At 44.5% G+C, this 20913-nt stretch overlaps 1 protein-coding gene across 7 annotated transcripts in view; it reads right to left on the reverse strand.

The window, feature by feature from the left end:
* Nucleotides 1-20913, reverse strand: part of aatkb (apoptosis-associated tyrosine kinase b) — a 451450-nt gene that overhangs the window by 4464 nt on the left and 426073 nt on the right. For 5 of the 7 annotated variants that reach the window (XR_015073152.1, XM_085963822.1, XM_085963821.1 and 2 more), the window contains 4 exons: nt 17189-17310; nt 10825-10974; nt 6398-9971; nt 709-871 (listed from right to left, as the gene is read on the reverse strand). Coding sequence is in view for 6 of the 7 variants with exons in the window: in XM_085963822.1 (XP_085819948.1) it covers nt 709-871; nt 6398-9971; nt 10825-10974; nt 17189-17310 (4009 nt within the window). In the remaining variant the exon portion in view is untranslated. Of the gene's footprint in view, nt 1-708; nt 872-2955; nt 3043-6397; nt 9972-10824; nt 10975-17188; nt 17311-20913 lie in introns of those variants that run through there. The other 2 variants (XM_085963825.1, XM_085963827.1) reach the window with 2 other exon arrangements.

Consider the following 20913-nt stretch of genomic DNA (forward strand, 5'->3'; position numbering starts at 1 on the left):
AGGGAGGGACAAGGCTATGGAGAGATTTGAAAACAAGGATGAGAATTTTAAAATCGAGATGTCGCTGGACCGGGAGCCAGTGTAGGCCAGCGAACACTGGTGTGGTGGGTGAACGGGACTTGGTGTGAGTTAAGATATGAGCAGCAGAGGTTTGAATGAGCTCAAGTTTAAAGGGTGCAAGCCCATAAAAACAAGCAAACAGAATCTTTCTCGAGGCACAGGATATAAAATCAGAGAGATAACTTTGAATTTGTACAAGATATTGATTAGGCTGCAGTTGCAGTTATGTATCGTTTGGACATCCCATTATAGGAAGGATATAAAAGAATCATAGCAAGAAAGTGGGATTAGACTAGGGATCAAATTATTTGGTTGTGTGAATGAGAATTGGACATTATAATTGTAAACATACATATGGATAAACACAGATACCTGGATAAGCTATGGGATCATTTTTTTTCTGATCAATCTATGGAGCAACATTGTAAATGTGGTTAGGATTTACTTGGAAAACAAACAGAGGAAATCTTCACAAATCTTTACGATGTTGCTGTACATACTTGCTCCATCCTCTCTGATTATACAGAGTTGGGTAACTTCTTGCAAAATTCTTCTAACAATTATGAAGCAGAATTGAATATTTCTCAATCTGCAGTATATTGCGAACACGCCATTCAAACTGGAAGCTGTTTATGAAATTCACATTACTTTCTTCAGGGAAGCTTCCACCCGAAGAATCGTTGGACGTATGCTGCCGCTCTGTCGCTGTGGAGACACCGGTGCTTCTGTTTTGCGGGTGTTCAGGAGGGTGTTGAGATGCTGGGTCAACTTCTGTAATGTTCTGCTCACTTAGTTCACCTGTTGGACTTTCCTAGGATAAAAATACACGCAGATTTAAGTACACTTCAACACATTTCCTAGTTTCTGATGTCTCTGGTACTCTTCCACTTTCTCTCTTTATTTCCTAGGTGTTGAGCAATGGGAGGAAGCGAGCAAAAGACTGGAGGACAGCCGGAGCTCGCACTGGCTGTGGAGAGCTGTGGGAGGGAGGGAGTGGGAGAGTGGAGAGCAGCTGGACCCGGCACCAGAGGGCGAGGAGGGGTGGAGTTGCCAGCAGGTGCAGGCCTTTGGTCTGCTGTGAATGTGCGTCTTCCGCGTCAAGCTTCTTGGACGCCAGCCTTACGTTGGGCTCAGTCCTGGAACAAAGAGTGTGGGCAGTTGTGTTGCGGTCTGCTAGTGCGGGAGGGCTCACCCAAGGCCTCGGCTATTGATTTTGTGTTTGTTTGGGGGGAGGGGGATTGGAAAGTGGAATAGGGAGGTTATGATTTTTTTTTCGTGAATTGTTGATTTTTTTTTAATGCGTTAATTATACAATGTTTATTCCCAGGGATATATAGTGGCACAGACACTTTGCAAGAGTGCAGCTGGGTGTTTTTTGTAACTGAGACATTTCAGAGATGGTTCTGATTAATTGCTGGCGACATGCTGATAGATTGAAGGAATCATTGCCTCGGAGATCTGTTTAGTTGAAGTTTAGAGATGTGATTGGTTGAAGGGACAGTGGTTTCTGGTTCTGCACTCAGAGATATCTCTATAGTATTACAGGCATATATACTGCACTAGCACAAGGACACGCACGTACAGAGATGCAAGATTCTTAAGATAGACAGATGGGTTTCATTTAAAACATCTGCTATGAAATATTACAATGCTTAAACGCTCAGCAAAGCTGCAACACTAACTGCAAAAAGAAATCTATGCTTTTAACCTTGCAAGATATTAAGTAAGTCCTATTATACCACAGTAATATTTCGTGATTACTGTGAAGTGGTCTCGTGAAGTGGTGCGCCGATAACAACCTGGCCCTTAACATCAAGAAAACCAAAGAAATCATTGTGGACTTCAGGAAGTCTAAAGGTGGAAGTCACACCCCCATCCACATCCATGGGGCTGTGGTGGAAAGGGTGGACAGCTTTAAGTTCCTCGGAGTCCACATCACGGAAGACCTCTCCTGGTCCCTCAATACCTCCTCTCTGGTGAAGAAGGCCCAGCAGCGCCTATATTTCCTAAGGAGGCTGAAGGGATGTAACCTGTCACCCCTGATCCTCTCTAACTTTTACCACTGCACAATAGAGAGCATCTTGACGAACTGTATCACAGTATGGTATGGCAGCTGTAGCTACTATGACCGGAAAGCCCTGCAGCAGGTAGTCAAAACTGCCCAACGCATTACCGGCACCCGGCTACCGACCATAGAGCACATATACCAGAAACGCTGTTTACGGAGGTCACGGACCATCATCAAAGACCCTACCCACCCCAGCCACAGTCTGTTCGCCCTCCTGCCATCTGGGAGACGCTACAGATGCATTCGCACCCGAACGACCAGATTTAGGAGCAGCTTCTTTCCCAGGGCTGTCATCCTACTGAACTCCACAAATAAACTCTAAAGCCTGCACATCTGCCAATGCACTTTATTATGGTTATGTTTATGTTAATGTATTACAAGCCAAATGAATGTTGAATGTTTAAATGTCTTAATCTAAATGTACACTCTCGGGAGCTGCAAGCCTACATTTCGTTGTACTGCACTTGTGCACTAACAATGACAATAAAGTTGATTATGATTATGATTTAAGTAAACAGAACCAGTTTAGAACATTTATGACTGTATAGGCGTTATTGACATACTCTAAATACCTGTAATGGACAGTTGAGGGATCAAGAACGAGGGGCCACAAGATTAAATGTAAGCGATTTAGAGCAGAGGGCAGGAGAAACTACTTTACACAGAGAGTTGTGAGGCTGTGGAATTCACTTCCAGCATTGGTGGTTGAAGCAGGAACGATGCCAACGTTCAAGATTAGATTGGATAGGTGGCTGAAGGAAGAGGAGTTGAAGGGATATGGGAACAGGGCGGGTAAATGTGATTAGAACCATTAGCTCACGTGGAGGGTAAATGCTGACACAGGCTGGTTGGGCCGAATGGCCCGTTTCCGTGTTGCAGTTTCTATGTATTTCGTTGCTCGTGTGTCCTTATTTCTGAATAAGAAAAATGCCAAAGAAACGATGAGCAACAGTACTGGGGATGTATTAGGTTATTCAGATCTGCACTATTAAGCATTGCCATTCAGTCTGTCCACTAAATGCTATAATCAATCTATAAGACATTAAAAGGTTACTCAGAGTAATGTATTGAACACTTAGAACAAAGTGAATCCTTTTATCAATTTAATTATGGAATCAAATACGACAGCAAGACAATTTGTAAATGTTACAAATGAGTGCTTATTATAAATTATTAATACTCTTTAACTATTGTGCCATTTATGTAACTTGACTATCTGTCACTGTTGTCTCTGGAGATTCAAACATTGCATGGCTTCACTTACTTGCTGAAGTATTGGGGCAGCCAATGAATACGTTAAACAGAAACCTCAGACTGACGCGTGTCTGTCTGATGGCACATCTCAAAAGAAGTATTGTTTCAGATCTGCATTGTTTTAAGGAGTGAATTCATCACAACACCATATTAAACAGTAAGAATTTAACAGCCATGTCAAAGAATTATGAAGTACATTTCACAGTGAAAGTTTCAATATATATGAACTAAAAAAAGGCAGAATTCCAGAAACATCTCATTTAGTTTCCTCCTCACTATTCTGTCTCCATAATGTACACCATTCACCAAACTTACTGCTGACACCAAAAGTAGGAAGGTTGGCAAACACCATTGAGGACCCTAAAAGAATTCCGGAAGATATAGATAAGTCAGAAGAATGGGCAGACAGGCAGCAGATACAAAATGGAGAAGTGTGAGGCAATGCATCTGGGAGGGAAAAACAAGCAATGGGAATATATATCTAACGGCAAGATGCTGTAAGGTGTGGAATGAATAGAGACACCCAGGCGTTCAAATACAGAACTGCTAATAGCACTTGCCTTTTACAAATAGGGGCACAGAATCTAAGAGGTAATGATAAATTTGTACAGGCTGTGCTTAGGCCATACACAGTTTTAGGATCCCCATAATAGAAAGGACACTGAAGCTATATATGAGGCCATCAATATGAGACAGTCACCAAGAAATCAAATAGGGAAATCAGAAGAAACTTCTTTACCCAGAGAGTGGTGAGAACGTGGAACTCGCTACCACAGGGAGTGGTTGAAGCGAATAGTATAGATGTATTTAAGGGGAAGCTAGATAAGCATATGAGGGAAAAGGGAATAGAGGGTAATGCTGATAGATTTAGATGAGGAAAGACGGGAGGAGGCTCGAGTGGAGCATAAACGCCGGCATGGTCTGGTTGGGCCAAATGGCCTGTTTCTGTGCCGTATATCCGATGTAATCCTATGTATAGGTTTACCAGGATGATGCCAGGGATGAGAAACTATACTGACGAGGAGAGAGACTTGAGATACCGCGGCCATTTCATCCTCTGAATTCTCAAACCCACCACCACTGCCTTTCATTTCCCAGCTTCCTCACAGTTTCTCTTTGTTCACTTATTCCCACTTTTCTGATCTTTAATCACTTCTCTTTCTTTTTCCCCCATTGGATCTGATTTCAAAATTCTCATCCTTGTTTTCAAATCCCTCCATGGCCTCGCCCCTTCCTATCTCTCTAATCTCCTTCAGCTCCACAACCACCCCCCCCCCGCCCCCCCCGAGATATCTGCGCTCCTCAGCATCCTTGAATATAATCGCTCAACCATTGGTGACCGTGCCTTCTGTTGCCTAGGCCCTAAGCTCTGGAATTCCCTGCATAAACCTCTCCGCCTCTCTTTCCTCCTTTAATACACTCCTTAAAACCTACCTCTTTGACCAAGCTTTTGGTCCCCTGCCCTAGTTTCTCCTTGTGTGTCTCGGTGTCAAATTTTTTGTCTTTTAATACTCCTGTGAGGTGCCGTGGGACGTTTCACTATGTTAAAGGCGCTATATAAATACAAGTTGTTGTTGTTGATTTCGTTTCTCCGAGGTCCGGTGAATGCTCGCTTGCCACTGATTTCACATGTGTGGAAGCCTTGAAAAAAAACCAGCACCGAGGGGGCACTGAGACTTCACATAGGGGCAGTGGCCTAAATAAAAACCAGCTCTTCTGTTGTGTGCGCATGGAGTAGCGAGGAACAACGGAAAGATTCATCTCTGGGGGAAGGTGGAAAGATCAAGCTCTATGCCTGGGACTGAGGGGCAGGTCTGTGCTGGGAAAGTTATATAGATGATGGGATGGGCAGGTTTTGTGATTTTTTTTTCTCCAAAAACTGTTGAATATGTTAGAAGTTTTATTTTAAGAGATAAATATTGGCCAGGACGTGAGGAGAACTTCCATCATCTTTAAATAGTGCCATGCGGTCTGTTCCATCCACCCGTGCAGTCAGACTTGGTCTAACGTGTAATTCAAAGGATGGCATCTCCGACAATGCAGTACTCTCTCAGTACGGCACTGATGATGTACTCAGGTCTCTGGATTGGGGCTTACCCCCATGACCTTTTGACTCGGAGGGGCACTGACGTTGTACACATGCACGGAGGCCTGAAAAACCAGCACCTACGTGGAGTGACGAGAAACAAGATGGGAGGTCCTAGCTCAAAGATTCACATCTGGGAGATAAGCAACAGAGGCCATTCGGCCCATCTAGCACATCTTTCCATAGAAACCTGAAGTCCCCTCTATTACAGCACCCAACCACCTTTTAAACCTCACTCCAGAGACTTGAGCACAAAAATCTAGGCTGACGCTCCAGTGCAGTGCTGAGGGAGTGCTGCTCTGTCGGAGGTGCCGTCTTTCGGATGAGATGTTAAAACGTGGCCCCGTCTGCTCTCTCAGGTGGACGTAAAAGACCCCATGGCACTATTTCAAAGAAGAGCGGGGGAGTTCTCCCCGGTGTCCTCGGCCAATATTTATCCCTCAATCAACATCACTAGAACAGATTAACTTGTCATTATCACACTGCTGTTTGTGGGAGCTTGCTGTGCGCAAATTGGCTGCCGTGTTTCCTACATTACAACAGTGACTCCACTTCAAAAAGTACTTCATTGGCTGTAAAGCATGTTGGGACATCCTGAGGTCGTGAACGGCGCTGTAGGAAATGCAAGTCTTTTTCTTTTTAAATGATTTGCAAGATTTTGCTCCCAATACCCTACTCAGAAATGTTTGCATGAAGAAGTGCTTCCTGGTATCAGCCTTGTACTAGTTTGTACCCATGTCCCCTTGTCTTAAAATTGTGGTTAAACTTGAGATAGCGATTTGGAATAGCCTTTCCCATTCCATTGAGTATCTTACATACTGATAGGCTTTAAATACAGCCCTTGATGGCAGGTTAGATAACTTACTATCTAAGCTGGTGCATCAGTCTATTAAAATAATAAAATAGTAAGTGTTTACGACCCACCCTACCTGGTCAAAAAGATAGACAGTGACATCATCGTAGAAAGACACCGCTTTTTTCTTTCGGTCAAGATCCTCACAGAAGGTCTCGCACACCAAATTCGGCAACTTTAGAAGGCTTCTCAGATTCTTCCCGTCATCCTTTTCTGTTACAATAATGGGAACAGTGGGAGTTTCTTCCTCGCTCTCTTCACTATGCTCCTGAATGTTATAGATGCCAAGTTCCTCGTCGGAGTCATCACTTTCATCATCGTCATCATCTTCTTCATCGACTTCTTCCCCATCGAAAGCCTGTCGGGGTTCCTTCTTGAGGCCTAATAAAGGGAGCTCCAATGACAACTGAACCGACTGGATTTTGGGGACAATGCAGCTCTCCAACTTTTCTTCGACGTTCAAGGAATACGGCTGGAATTTCCTCATCGCAACGTCAGTGCAGTGAAATCCAACCATGTCGGTGCCTTGTTCAGGTAACTGCTCCTCCAGTATTAATTCCGTACCATCAAAGATGCAACCAGATGTGTTGTGAAGGCACCCTTTCTTACGTAAAGCTATCTGTTTCTTTAAGACCAGGTTTTCTGAATTGTAACTGTTTTGAAGAAATCCATCCTTGTTCTTTGAATTGGAGCAACCTGCTTCTTCCAATATCTGCCTGCAAACCAAATAGTCAGCTTGGACTACTTTGTTATTCTTGATTTCTAAGTCCCGAACACTGAACTCTTCATTTGTTACTGGAACACATAATTCTGATATTGGCTCATTTGGATTGGTTTCTGCTTGTGTCAATATAACTGTACCTGGGTCATCAAATGTTCCATCTCTTTGTTTCTCAATCAAAACAGAAACCTCTGCAGGGATACCCTTTTTAATGCTTACCATGTCCTCTGCAAGATCATCACATAAGTTTTGGATGAAACTGCAATGCTCTGAATTTTTACCTGTACTCATTAGGCTCTCAGTGTTGTTGAGTGCGGAAGAACTCAAATGCATACGATCACCCTGTTGTACAGGAATGCTTGCAAGGTGTCCTTCATTTAGTTCCATTAGGTTAATCTCATCTTGCACAAGGTCATCTTTCTCTGAATCTAAGGCTTGATATCTTTCTGACTCGACATCATAATCTGAGAAATATGCTGAATCCCTGTAGGGATTTTTTTCATCGAGGGACTGTGGTTCAGAGTCTTGTGATATTTCAGCATCATCACTGCCCACCTTCATTACAGTAACATTATTGGGTTTGTTTATTTTGTTGAACATCTCGGGGTCCTTCTGTTCAACTGGCTCCTTCAAGACAAATTCAGGGGATTCAAAGTTCTCAGTGTCGTAGCCACTGTCTGCGGCCTTCGGTTGGAGCGATGAATAATGTGAAGTTGGACTAAACATATCACAGGAGCTAGTTGTAGATGGGATGTCCAGCGACTCGAGTGAATCTGGGGTCCCCACAAGTTTCTGCAGAGATTTGTGAGAGAGAACAATATCACTATTTTCATAGTCCTGCGCTAAATCTGTAAATATTCCTGAAGTGATATCGGTTTCATCTTCATCACTGCACACATCAGTTTCAGCAAAGCTTACACTGGAAAGAGTCTTTACTGGAGAGCTGTCAGGATCTTTAGAATCTACATCAGATAAAAGGAAATTTTCACCTTTGTCAGCCATTTCAAACTGGGGGGAACCTGTAAACTCTCTCACTGTAACTTCCACCTGGTATATATCATTGATCATTTCCATTTCTGAATGAATGGTATCACTATCTCCTACTTCTACTTCAATCTTCAATTGGGTTGGACTACAAATCTCTTCTCCATCAATCTTTAATTCATTGGTCTCTTGAACAATTGCTTCCGATTGGTCATGAATACTGGCTATGTCTGTATCTTGTGCGGGCAAGCTAATTTCACCGCCGTCGGTCTGTGTCCTGGATTTGCCATAGTCACTGAGGGCACAACTCTTCACGATCATGCCAAGTAAAGGATCGACAAATTCTTCACTTCTCGAAACTTGCAATCTATCCGAATTGGGAGTCCTACTTTCTTCCTGCTGGGAAACTGTATGTAAATTGGTAAAAGGCCCATCCTTCGCTTCAGCAATGGACAGCGACGGATCAAAACTTTGACTGTCCTGATCGACTTCTTTGCACTTTGCTTTCCAGTTACAGTCCCTGTTCTCTGCTTCTGCAGAATTCCGCACCTTAGAGTTGTGCATTTCAGGTGTGTGGGAAAAAGAGAGAGGTGCGAAATTTCCCAGCTTGGACAGGCCCATTTCTGAAAATTCTGTTTGGAGCCTTCCGCAAAAGATTCCGGTGCCATTACTTTCTTGCTCCGGTGACTGTTTTGTTAAAGTCATACTGCTATTATTTAAGAAACTATTAGATTCCCATGATTTTATCTCCGAGGACAATAGGTTTCCTTCTTCAGTTAACAATGTGCTTGCAGGTGATGCGGTAACCTTTGTGGACAGCACGTCTGCTTGTGAAGGGTCACTGATTGCAAGAGTTTTCACACTGCCCAAGTCAGCGATTGAATGTAATGCTGTATTTACAGGTTGCACCGAATAGTGAAACTCTTCAGCAGCAGGTAGTTGGCACATTTTATTCGATCCAGTTTCATCCAGTTCATCATAAGAGGTTACAAACAGTGAACTGGAGTCTCTGAAGGAACAAGTTACCAACGGAGACATTTCCAAAGGGTCCTCCCTACTGTTTTCTCCAGGACTCTGTATTTTCCAATCATTACTATTTTCAGAGTAATTCTCTAATAAGTACTGATTAGCATCATCTACTGTGGAATGTTCGTAGTACATTTGGTTCCTATTCTTGCTAAAATATTGACTCTCTTCCCAGGAATCTTGAGTTGTTGACGATACCTGACCCAAAAGAGGTTCCATGGTCAAGGATATGGTTGGGCTGTTTTCACAATCATCTACAATATCCCTTCCTTCTAATCCTTGCCAAGATGACGACTCCAGCTGCAAGCTCGTTTCATACTCAGGGCTATAGGAACACATCGTATAGTCCAGATCCATATTGCATTCAGTCGGTTCCTCTATACGTATGTAGTATTCACCAGTTACTGAAGGGCTGTGTGCACTGATAACTGGCACAACGCCTGGAGGCTGCAGACTCTGTGGAATGTTAGACTGCTGCTTAGATTCATAGAAAGAGTTTGAGGAGACGGGGGAAACACTCAAACTCAGCCTTCCCGACGCACTATTAGGAAAGTAGATCTCCTGATACTGGGCACTGCCGTGGCCCATGCCCGCAGAAGACGGCTGAAAATGATCCAGTTGTGTGTGCTCCCACTTGTATTCAAAGTTCAGGCCTTGGCTCGTCTCGGTTACCGTCAACACGTCATCCACTTCAGTGTGAAACCCATCTGTTCCAAACTGCTCCAGGAGTGGGAAGGAGGAGACTTCAGCCGTGTGACTGGTGCTTGAGCCACTTGGCTTCATCGCATTCCAGCGTTTTTCAAACTCTTCCTCTGCCTCGCTGGATGCTTTTGCGCAGAGATAACTGAGGAGCAGGTGGACTTCGTCTGCTGTAGGTCTTTGCTCTGGTTGCAGCCAACAGAACTGCATCACCTCGTACCTGTGGCCAACACAACGAGAGGTTTAGGTGATAGCTTTGGTGTGTTGACAAGTATCTACACATTTCTGGGAAGAATATTGTTTTAAAAAAAAGATGAGAATTAATGTATGATTTGGAAAAGGCAAAGAGTGGCACAAATTATTCGTTATAACAGAATCTGTTTTTTGAATTATTTACGGTTTTTGAAGACTGATGTTAAGAATACATGCAAGTTAGAGCATATCTATAATTTACAGCAGCTTATCAATAAAGTGCAAATTTTTAAATTTATTTATTTGTTCCTGGGATGTGGGTGTCGCTGGCAATCATTTATTATCCATTCCTAATTGCCTTTGAGAAGGTGGTGGTGAGCCGCCGTCTTACACAACTGAGTGACTTGCTGGGCCATGTCAGAGGGCAGTTAAGAGTCAACCACATTGCTGTGTGTCTGGAGTCACATATAGGCCAGACCGGGTAAGGGCGGCAGATTTCCTTCCCTAAAGGACAGATGGGTTTTTACGACAATCCGGTAGTTTCATTACCGATACTAGCTTTAAATTCCAGATTTAAAATAAAAATGAATTAACTGAATTTAAATTGAATTCATGTCTCCAGATCATAAATTAATTTATGATAACCACACAAAGACATGGCTGTTAGACTTTTAATACTAACGTAGGTGTATAATTACCTGATGTTTTTGTAAATGATAGTGATTCATAAAAGCTGGAATTTGTATTAAATTAAGACTAGGCTGTACTCATGTTACAAGGTAATTATCATTGTGTAACAGATGAAAGGCTATCGGTTACTGGGTAGATCCTGAATCACCAAACAAACTGTATATGCATAAACAGCGAGGGCATTGACGTACCATCGGTCAGACAGTGGCAGGTTGAGCAGGGGTTTTGGCAGTTTCAGCTGCTGTTCTTTGATGGCATATGTAAGCACCTCTTTATCTGAGCACCGATGATAGGGCTGGTTACCAAACTCAAACAGTTCCCATAAAGTTACACCCAAGGACCTTTAAAAAGAAAAAACAAAAAAAATATATAAAATAGCCAATGGGAACAATTCAGAATCAAAGAAAGGCGACTGCCGCAAACCGCGATCTTACAAATCACAAAAGTTGTCCACAAACAAACAGAAGAAGAATGTTCACTTTCAAACAGCTGAATGATACCAAACCTTAACCTGATCCTCAAAACATCTTTGCTCAAATGTGTGGGCTGCCCCAGACTATCCCAGGGTTTAATCCCTTCTGTTTATTCAATGCATAACTGACCAGTTGAATGTTTGAGGTCAAAGAATTGCCTCCGCCCAGTGGAAGCGGGAGAACTTACTGTTCCAGATCTCTGAACTCAAAGTTCATTCTTATTTGCTGGACATTTATTTATAATTGTAAACATTCTTGAGTGCAGGTTTTTACTGAAATGTTGGGCCAATGTGAAAGAAACAGGGAGCCGGTTAAGCTGCAATTAGAACAAATGATTTCAGATGGCACAATTTCCCAGGCCAAGTCCTGTGAGTTTTGACTAAATTGCATTTATTGGCCATTCCTAGTTACCCTGAGAAGGTGCTGGTGGGCCTTCTTCTTGAACTGCTGCAGTACTTGCGATGACGGTGCTCCTGTGATGGTGTTAGGGAGGGAATTCCAGGATACTGACCCAACGACTATTGAGGAAAGGCGATAATGTCCAAATCAGGATGGAGTGTGGCTTGGAGGGGAACTTAGTGGTGATGGCGTTCCCCTGATATTCCTCATGTCCTTTTCTCAGTGGGAGAAGGGAGGGAGGTGCTGTCCACGTAACCTAAGTGAGTTGCTGTAGTGCATCTTGAGGATAGTACATACCGCAGCCCCAGTACACTGGTGCTGGAGAGGGTGACTATTGACTCTGGCGAGAGGAGCACCAATCAAGTAAGCTGCTCCATCCTGGATTGTGTTGAGCTTCTTGAGTGTTGCTGCGGCTGCACTCATCCAGCTGAGTGGTAAGTATTCCATCACACCCCTGACTTGAACTTTGCAGATGGTGTACAGGCTTTGAAGGGTCAGGAGCAGGAGCAACTCATCAGAGTACCCAGTCCCTGCCCTACTCTTGTAGTTATGGTGTTGATATGGCTGGTCCAGTTCAGCTTCTGGTCAGTCGAGACTCTTCAAGATGTTGATGGTGGGGTACTTGGTGATGCCATTGGTAGTCATGGGGAGATGACTGGGCTTTCTCTTTTTTGAGATGGTCATTACCTGGCATTGTGTGGTGCAAATGTTACCTGCCACTTGTCAGCCCAAGTCTGGATGTTATCCAGGTGCTATTGTAGGCTTGCATGGCTGGCTTCATTGTTGGAGAAGCAGTGAATGGAGCTGGATGCTGTGGAATCGTTGGCAAACATTTGCACTCCTAACCTTATGACAAAGGGAGGGTCATTGATGAAGCAACTGACAATGGTTGGGCCTAGGATTCTTCCCTGAAGAACTCCTGAGGTGATGCGCTGAGGCTGCGATGACTGGACTCCAACAGCCACGACTATCTTCCTCTTGTGTCCAGCATGACTCCAGCCACTGGAGGGCTTTCCCCTTGATCCCCACTGACCTGAGTTTTGCGAGGGCTCCTTGGCGCCAGACTTGGTCCAATGTTGCCTTGATGTCGAGGCCAGCTACACTTGCTATGCGCAGTGCAATTCGCTGCCTAGCCATTTTGTATAAAAGTCCCAGAGGTAGTGAAAATGTTTGGTGGATCTGGGAAAAAAAACAAATTACTTGCCCTGCCCACAGGTGACATTCGGCATTAAACCAGGGATCGAGACCAGTCACCTGGTGTCATTTCTCGCCTCATCACTGATTTGGCGGTCACAGCATTTTCACTCTGATTTAAATAGTTAACGGCAATGGAAAGTAATCAAAATCAGTTAGAAGGATATGCTGATCGGGTTAGATAAAGTAAGGAGGAGGTTCGTGCGGAGCATAAACACCGGCATAGACCAGTTGGGCCGAATGGCTGGTTTCTGTGCTGTAAATTCTATGTAATTTCAATACATGGAACTATAAAGAATATAAAAAGTTTTTAAAGAAGTTTATAGCTTTCTTTTTACAAACGCTGCTGTTTTTTGGTTGTTAAAAATATTAATTGGTTGAGCCGTGTCTGGGGGGACACGGGAAACAACTTAAAGCTGCACTTCCCCCGTCATTCTCTTCTATGGAGATTTCTCACTTCCTCTCCAGAGGGCGGTGTCTCATGCTGCTGTATGGCAACATGGCTGGTCGCACCTCTGATAACTGGGATCTCCTTTATACTCGAGGCCAAATGTATTGTCCTCATTTCCAGGAAGCAATGCGACACAGAACAGGTCGGATCTGAGCCCTACCTGGTCTCTACGGCCCTGTGGCACATCGCATGATGCAGTTACTCCATGAGCCAGTCCCAGGGCTGCCACTAGGTGACGTAAATATACTCAGAAAGTGGATTCATTATATTAAAAAAAAAGAAAGGACTGAAGCACAAGTTAATACAGGGAGACAGCAGTGTACCAGAAAAGAAGGAAAGGCTGGAGCGTTGCTTGGAAACATCTTCTTGTCTAAACCACACAGCAACACAGGTCTAATCACTACAACTGTGGAATAATTCAGCCTGCCCAGGTAATTAAAGCTCTCAAATCATCAGCAAAATGTTTCTATGTAACTGCAAACAGAGATAAGGGCCCAGCTGATACTCTCCACATACTCGCCGGCACTGTGCTCAGATTGGCATCTTGCTGTTTAGTTTTGGGTGGCAGGATGTGAACCACAATACAGTGTTTACAGAGAATCGGTCACTTGTTTTTAATATTTAATCAATGGCCTTTACAGGTTCATTAATAGCACACCAGTCGTGGAGAGATGTCTCTGTCTGTGGGAATTTCACTGTAACTATAATTAAACTGATACAGGAAAGCTCTTTATTTGCTAAGCTCTTCTCCAAACGTACATCTCAAGAGTCTTAATATTCTCAATCTGTCCCTGCTTGCTGCAGATATTCACAGAATCACAGAAACCCCACAGTGCAGATAGAGGCCATTTCGGCCCATCGAGCCTGCACCGACACATATCCCACCCGATCCCTGTAACCCCTACACCAACACATATCCCACCCTAACCCCGTAACCCCACGTATTTAATCCCCCCTAACACTAAGGGTCAATTTATCATAGCCAATCAACCTAACCCGCACATCTTTGGACTGTGGGAGGAAACCGGAGCACCCGGAGGAAACCCACGCAAACACGGGGAGAATGTGCAAACTCCACACAGACAGTCACCTGAGGCTGGATTCGAACCCGGGTCCCTGGCGCTGTGAGGCAACAGTGCTAACCACTATGCCACCGTGCTGCCCTTTCTCCTGCTTTAAGTTTCTCTTTCTCTCACATAATTGCTATGTTCTTCAGCCACTTATCACAAGCACTGCCTTATCGTTGGGTGCAAGATTGCCAATGCTAAGAGGGCTGTAGACTTTTCCACAATGCCGTCAATGCAGCGCCCTCCGTAAGCGGAGCAGGCTCGAGGGGCCCTATGGCCCACTCCTGCTCCTCCTTATTACTGTATGTTCTGGTGTATCAGCTGAGAGTGGCTGTGGACAAGGCGGGCTCCTGTGAGGATTTCTTGCCTTTGGAGATGGAAGGGCTCCACTAGGATTATCGTGTAGTGGTTCCAGCTAACAACCAGAAAACCCAATCCACCAGCGACAGCGCACTTCAAGCGCCCATTAAAGCTTGGACCGAAATCTGGGTCCCCCAACTCTGAGAGTCACACGTGACAGTTGGATCCAATGGACTAGCTCAGGAAAAAAAAAGATGCACTTTTGTTTTATTTCCTTCCCCAACTACTCAAACTTCCAACTTCAACATTTTCCCTTTTAGAAACATAGAAGATAGGAGCAGGAGTAGGCCATTCGGCCCTTCGAGCCTGCTCCGCCATTCAACGAGATCATGGCTGATCATCCAAACCCTAGCACCCGGTCCCTACACCGACAGCCATCCCACCCAAGCCAAGCCCTATCCCCATAACCCCGTAACCCCACGTATTTAATCCCCCCTAACACTAAGGGCCAATTTTTTATCATAGCCAATAAACCTAACCCGCACATCTTTGGACTGTGGGAGGAAACCGGAGCACCCGGAGGAAACCCACGCAAACACGGGGAGAACGTGCAAACTCCACACAGACAGTCACCCGAGGCCGGATTTGAACCCGGGTCCCTGGCGCTGTGAGGCAACAGTGCTAACCACTATGCCACCGTGCTGCCTTTTGTGTCCGTTGCCAGCATCACTTTGAGATGGGATTAAGCCCGGGCTGGATACTGCCCCTCCTATTCTGCTCCACCAACGTGCCTGCACCCAAAGCATCGGTGCGCCATTTACATCCCCAAACAAATCATCTTCATGCCAGCTTTTGAACAAAATTGCCCCCCCGTTAATACTGAATTGGCAATTATAACAATGATGACAGATGCGCTGGTTTATGATCCAGGTGTCAGGAATGAGGGAGGTTGATTTTTAGCAACGTAAACACGGGAGGCCGGGCATGATCATCATCTGCCATGACACAGGCTACAGGAGGGCTAATTGTAAAAGTATCTAGAGACAGGGCAGGTACCTTATTTATCTTTTAACCAATTGTGCCACCCATTCCCCTTTGGCATTCAGATTTATAGGGAGGCTATGAGTTTACTGTCAAATCACAAGCACTAACTAATATTTGATCACTGAAAGGTGATGTTTGAACTTATCTTTTACCTGTCCATTACAGTCAAGGCTGGCAGCACGCTGACAATACGACTCTCATTATAGATCATGGAGAGTAAAAGAAATATAAATCACGAAGCCGAAGTTTGACACTTCACAAATAAATGAGTTGGTTCGGAATGACTACCTGCTCTCCAGGATGAACATTCAACAAACAGAGGCAATTAAATTGCAAAAGAAATTTGGCTGTGATAATGACTTATGCCCCAGTAATGGATGTGCAGATCAGACTGCATGACATGCTCATCTCATCACCAAGAGATTTATCACACACTCCAATATTTGCATAATTTATTTTGTACATTTGGAAATACAAATCACCAGTTTAACGGAATCTCTGTAAGGATCTGCAGAATACAGAGTTTATTGTACTCAAACCATTATACCTCATTCGTAAACCTGTCTCTTACAAGGCACTGAGCCGTCTTCTATTGTGCAGTCCCTCAGCATTACTTTCAGCCTGAATGCTTCTTTACAACTTACAGAATGTGTTCCAGATACAAGATGTTAACCCGACACCTGTTTATGTCGATGGTGAAGATTCCATGGCTAACATTCACCCCCTCAACCAACACCCCGAAAAACAGGCTAACCTGGCCATTCGTTCCTTTGCTGTTTGTGGGATCTTGCAGGGTACAATTGGCTGCCTCGCCGCCCACAGAACAGGAACGGGAGTTGGCCAGTCAGCCCCTCGAGCCTGTTCCATGCCATTCAATTAGATCTGTACCTCAACCCCATTTACCCACCTTTGCTCCACATCCCACCACACTCTTACCAAACAAAAAAAAATCAATCGATCGATCGCAGCCTTGAGATCAGAAGATTTTTGTTGGACAACACTGCAAAAGTAAATTTGTTGGCTGTGAAGTGCTTTGGGACATCCTGAGAATGCAAACGGTGCTATAGAAATGCAAGTTCTTTCTTTTCTTTACAATCGCCTGCATGAGGTGAGTGAGCCCAACGCACAAAATCACTGACAACTTTTCACAAAGTGGCACCAAGCTGGCAATGGCACCGAGAGGGGACACAAGAATGGTTGTGGTGGGAAATGAAACGTTACAATGATGCAATAGGGAGCGGTCCTTCCGTTATTATTACTACAATTAGAGGGAGCTTTGCTCGGCACCCGATTGTATCACTGATGACTTACAATGTTCCCTGTAATTATTTTCGGGCTGCGCGGCCCATTCAAAAGTCCGCGCACACACATTTTTTCCCAATTTGAAAGCTGGCTCACCGGCTGCCTGGGACCCTTGGAGCGCTGCGCTGCCGCGTAGCTTCAAGAAAACATTGGCTGTCAATGGTGGGAAAATGGTAAGTTCCCTAGTTCTTCATCTTGAGGAGGACCAAAAATTCTTCAAAAATATATATATTTTTTTATGAAGTGCAGCAGACTGATTTCCATTTCTACGTCCTGCTCTCTGATTACTAAGATACTGACGCTGTCATTCGCACCACTTGCTCACCAGATATTACTAATCTTGGTTTGATCCACCACCAGCAGGTTCCCATGAACATCATCGATGAGCTCAGGTGCAATCCAGCGCAGTGGAATCCAGAGCTGGTCAGGAGTTATAAAGTAATCTTTCTGTCAAAGATATTAGAGAGACAGTGTTCATACCACTCCGCTCCTGGAGAATCCCACACCAACACTTCACAACAGTGACGTGAAACGGCAATGTCAGGTGTCTTCAAATTAAACTTCATTAACTAAACTATTTCCTTTCCAGTTTTTGTAATAATATACTTCAGTTGGTAATTCAGAAACTGGGAAACAGTTAATTAGGATGACCAAGGTTGCACTTTATTGTAGACATCATCAACATGCAGGAAAACAGGTCCACAATAGCAGCCAAAGAAATGGCAGGGAAGAACTTTCATCTCTAACTTTCCTCTTCATTGCTTTCTTTCAGCTAATGGGAATCAAGGGATATGGGGATTGGGCGGGAATGTGGAGTTGCGGTCGAAGATCAGTCATGATCTTATTGAGTGGCGGAGCAGGCTCGAGGGGCCGTATGGCCGACTCCTGCTCCTATTTCTGATGTTCTTCACTTTAGGAGATTTTGCTTTACTTTCTCACATTTACTACTTTTTTTCGATTATTTTATCTCACTTTTATAATTTCTCTCCCCCCACCCCACCCCACCCCCCTCCCCCCGCCTTAGCTTTCTCCGGATTGTCCTTGTAATTCTTTGTTCTGATCCATTTCACTTATAGATGGCAGTCCGACAGCAACCCTATGGCATCTACTTCAATGATAGAAACATAGAAACATAGAAGATAGGAGCAGGAGTAGGCCATTCGGCCCCGCGAGCCTGCTCCGCCATTCAATGCGATCATGGCTGATCATCCAAATTCAGTACCCTGTCCCTGCTTTCTCCCCATATCCCTTGATCCCTTTAGCCTTAAGAAATATATCCAACTCCTTCTTGAATATATTTAATGAATTGGCCTCTACTGCCTTCTGTGGTAGAGAATTCCACAGGTTCACCACTCTCTGGGTGAAGAAATTCCTCCTCATCTCTGTCCTAAATGGCTTACCCCTTATCTTTAGACTGTGACCCCTGGTTCTGGACTCCCCGACCATCAGGAACATCCTTCCTGCATCTAGTCTGTCTAGTCCTGTTAGAATTTTATAAGTTTCAATGAGATTCCCACTCATTCTTCTAAACTCCAGCGAGTACAAGCCCAATCGACCCAATCTCTCCTCATACGTCATTCCTGCCATCCCAGGTATCAGCCTGGTGAATCTTCGCTGCACTTCTTCCATCGGTAAGCAACTGAAGTCTTGGCCTTGCTGTCGGAGAATCGCCCAGCAGGAAAGGACCGAGGTTACATTTAATTAGGGCGTACCAGCACTTGCAATGATGGAGGCTTCCCACAACAATCACACAATACAGAGTGACAGTTTGGTCACAGGTAGATTGCCAGTCTAAATCTAACAAGACTCTCAAGGTGGATGGATATATGTTTCCATAATTTAGTGTCCTTTTCTCCCCTCCTGTCCTAAAGGCTTACTTATGCCAGGATATAATTCCACGGGCACTGGCAGGAATCTAGTACCTCACACAAGTGACCATTCTTCATGCGTGAACCAGGCAATGAGTATCAGTTGGCTATTTGACTGTGGAGGGCATTAGAGGCAAGCTTGATCCTGTTCTCACCCAATGTCCACCACACACACTGGGGCAGACCTTGACTTTGTGCGATAGTGTAAAATGGGTGATAGCCCGTTTTACATCTCTCCCGGTTTTTACTTCCATTGAAGTCCAACTACCCTGCTCTTTCCAGCAGGTTTTGCTGGATAGCGGCCAAGAACCCTAGATGAATTTTCTCCTGCCTGGCGCAAAGCACTGAGGCCGCATATAGCCTCCCCCCCCACCTCCCCAACCCCATGCCTGCCACTCTAACTGAGACCAGCTAACTCAGACAAAGACCATTCAGGCAGATGTATTTCTGTAACCTTGTAGTCCAGACACTTGGGCACAAATATCCAGGTTGACACTCTCCAGTGCAGTGCTGAGAGAGCGCTGCACTGTCGAAGGTGCCGTCTTTCGGATGAGACGTTAAACCGAGGCCCCGTCTGCTCTCTCAGGTGGATGTAAAAGATCCCATGGCACTATTTCGAAGAAGAGCAGGGGAGTTCTCCCCGGTGTCCTGGGGCCAATATTGATCCCTCAACCAACATCACTAAAAACAGATTATCTGATCATTATCGCATTGCTGTTTGTGGGAGCTTGCTGTGCGTAAATTGCCTGCCATGTTTCCTACATTACAACAGTGATCGCGCTTCAAAAAGTACTTCATTGGCTGTAAAGCACTTTGGGATGTCTGGTGGTCGTGAAAGGCGCTATAGAAATGCAAGTCTTTCTTTTTTCTTTATGATACTAACATATTATTTGGCACTTTATCATTATTGTTAAAAGCTAAATACATTTGCCACACTGTCCTTCATACAAATGTACCAAGATACCATTTCTGTGAGACACTAATTGTATTCACCTACTGAGACTTGGAGAACCAAACTCTTTTCATGCACTCTTCCTCTCTCCTCAAGGATACTCAGTCCTGGTCACCTTATTTAAATTCAAGGATTGTAACCAACCAACTAGAGCTGGGTACTAAAAAAGAACCATCTTACATCACAAAGTGCAACATCACACCCTCAGAAAACTAATTCCAATCACAGAATCTTTAATAATCAATCGAACTTCTGACCTCACAGACCATGGCATCAGAACTCTGTATTGTGTGACTGATGTGGGAAATTGAACTTTGGGGAAGCTCCCATCTTGACCATTGCAAGTGCTGGCCCGCTCCAATGAAATGAAGCCTCGGTCCTTTCCTGCAGGGCAATGCTGAGAAAACAAGGCCAAGACTTCAGTTGCTTACCGATCATTGAAGTAGATGTCGTAGGGCTGCGGTCTGACTGCCATCTACAAGCGAGATGGATCCGAACAAAGAATTCCAAGGACAATCTGGAGAAAACTGAGGGGGAAAATGATAAAAGTGAGATAAAATATCGAAAAACAGAAAAGTAGGAAAGGAATTAAATGTGGGAAATAAAAGTAAATTCCTCTAAAGTGAAGAGGTGAAAGAAAGTAATGATGAGGAAAGTTAGAGATGAAAGTCATTCTTTGAACACTTCTTTGGCCGCGATTGTATTATTCTTGGCCCTATTTCCCTGTGTGTTGCTGATGACTACAATAAGGACAATCTTGGGCATCCTTAGTAACTGTTGGCAACAGACCTTATGAAATACAGTTTAAAGAGTGAAGTATTTATTATTTTATCCTTTTTGCCTTCTGTGATCGCTCCTTGTCCACACAACATCTGTGAATCTAAAGGATAGGCAGAGGTCCTGCTCTCAGACCGCCCGTGGGAGCAGCATCGCCACAAGGGCTGCAACGATTGAAGCCAAAGGCCCACCACCACCACCATCTCGGGGCAACTGGGGATGGGCAACAAGTGCCCTTGCACACACCAGTCACTCGGGAGGTGGGCAAGGATGATCCCCCAGGTGACTCTTCCTCCACTTTATTCTACCTGTTCCCACCACATGGAGACAGTTTTGGCTTGTGCTGCATCTCTCCTCACAGTGCGGTAGATCTGGACTTTGTGCGAGTGTGTCAAATAGGTGGTAGCGAGTCGGCCGCCTGTTTTACATGAAGGGAATAAAAAAAAAATCAGG

This window comes from Somniosus microcephalus, chromosome 21, assembly GCF_052327205.1.
Source record: "Somniosus microcephalus isolate GS21.2 chromosome 21, FLI_Smic_1.0, whole genome shotgun sequence".
Taxonomy (NCBI): domain Eukaryota; kingdom Metazoa; phylum Chordata; class Chondrichthyes; order Squaliformes; family Somniosidae; genus Somniosus; species Somniosus microcephalus.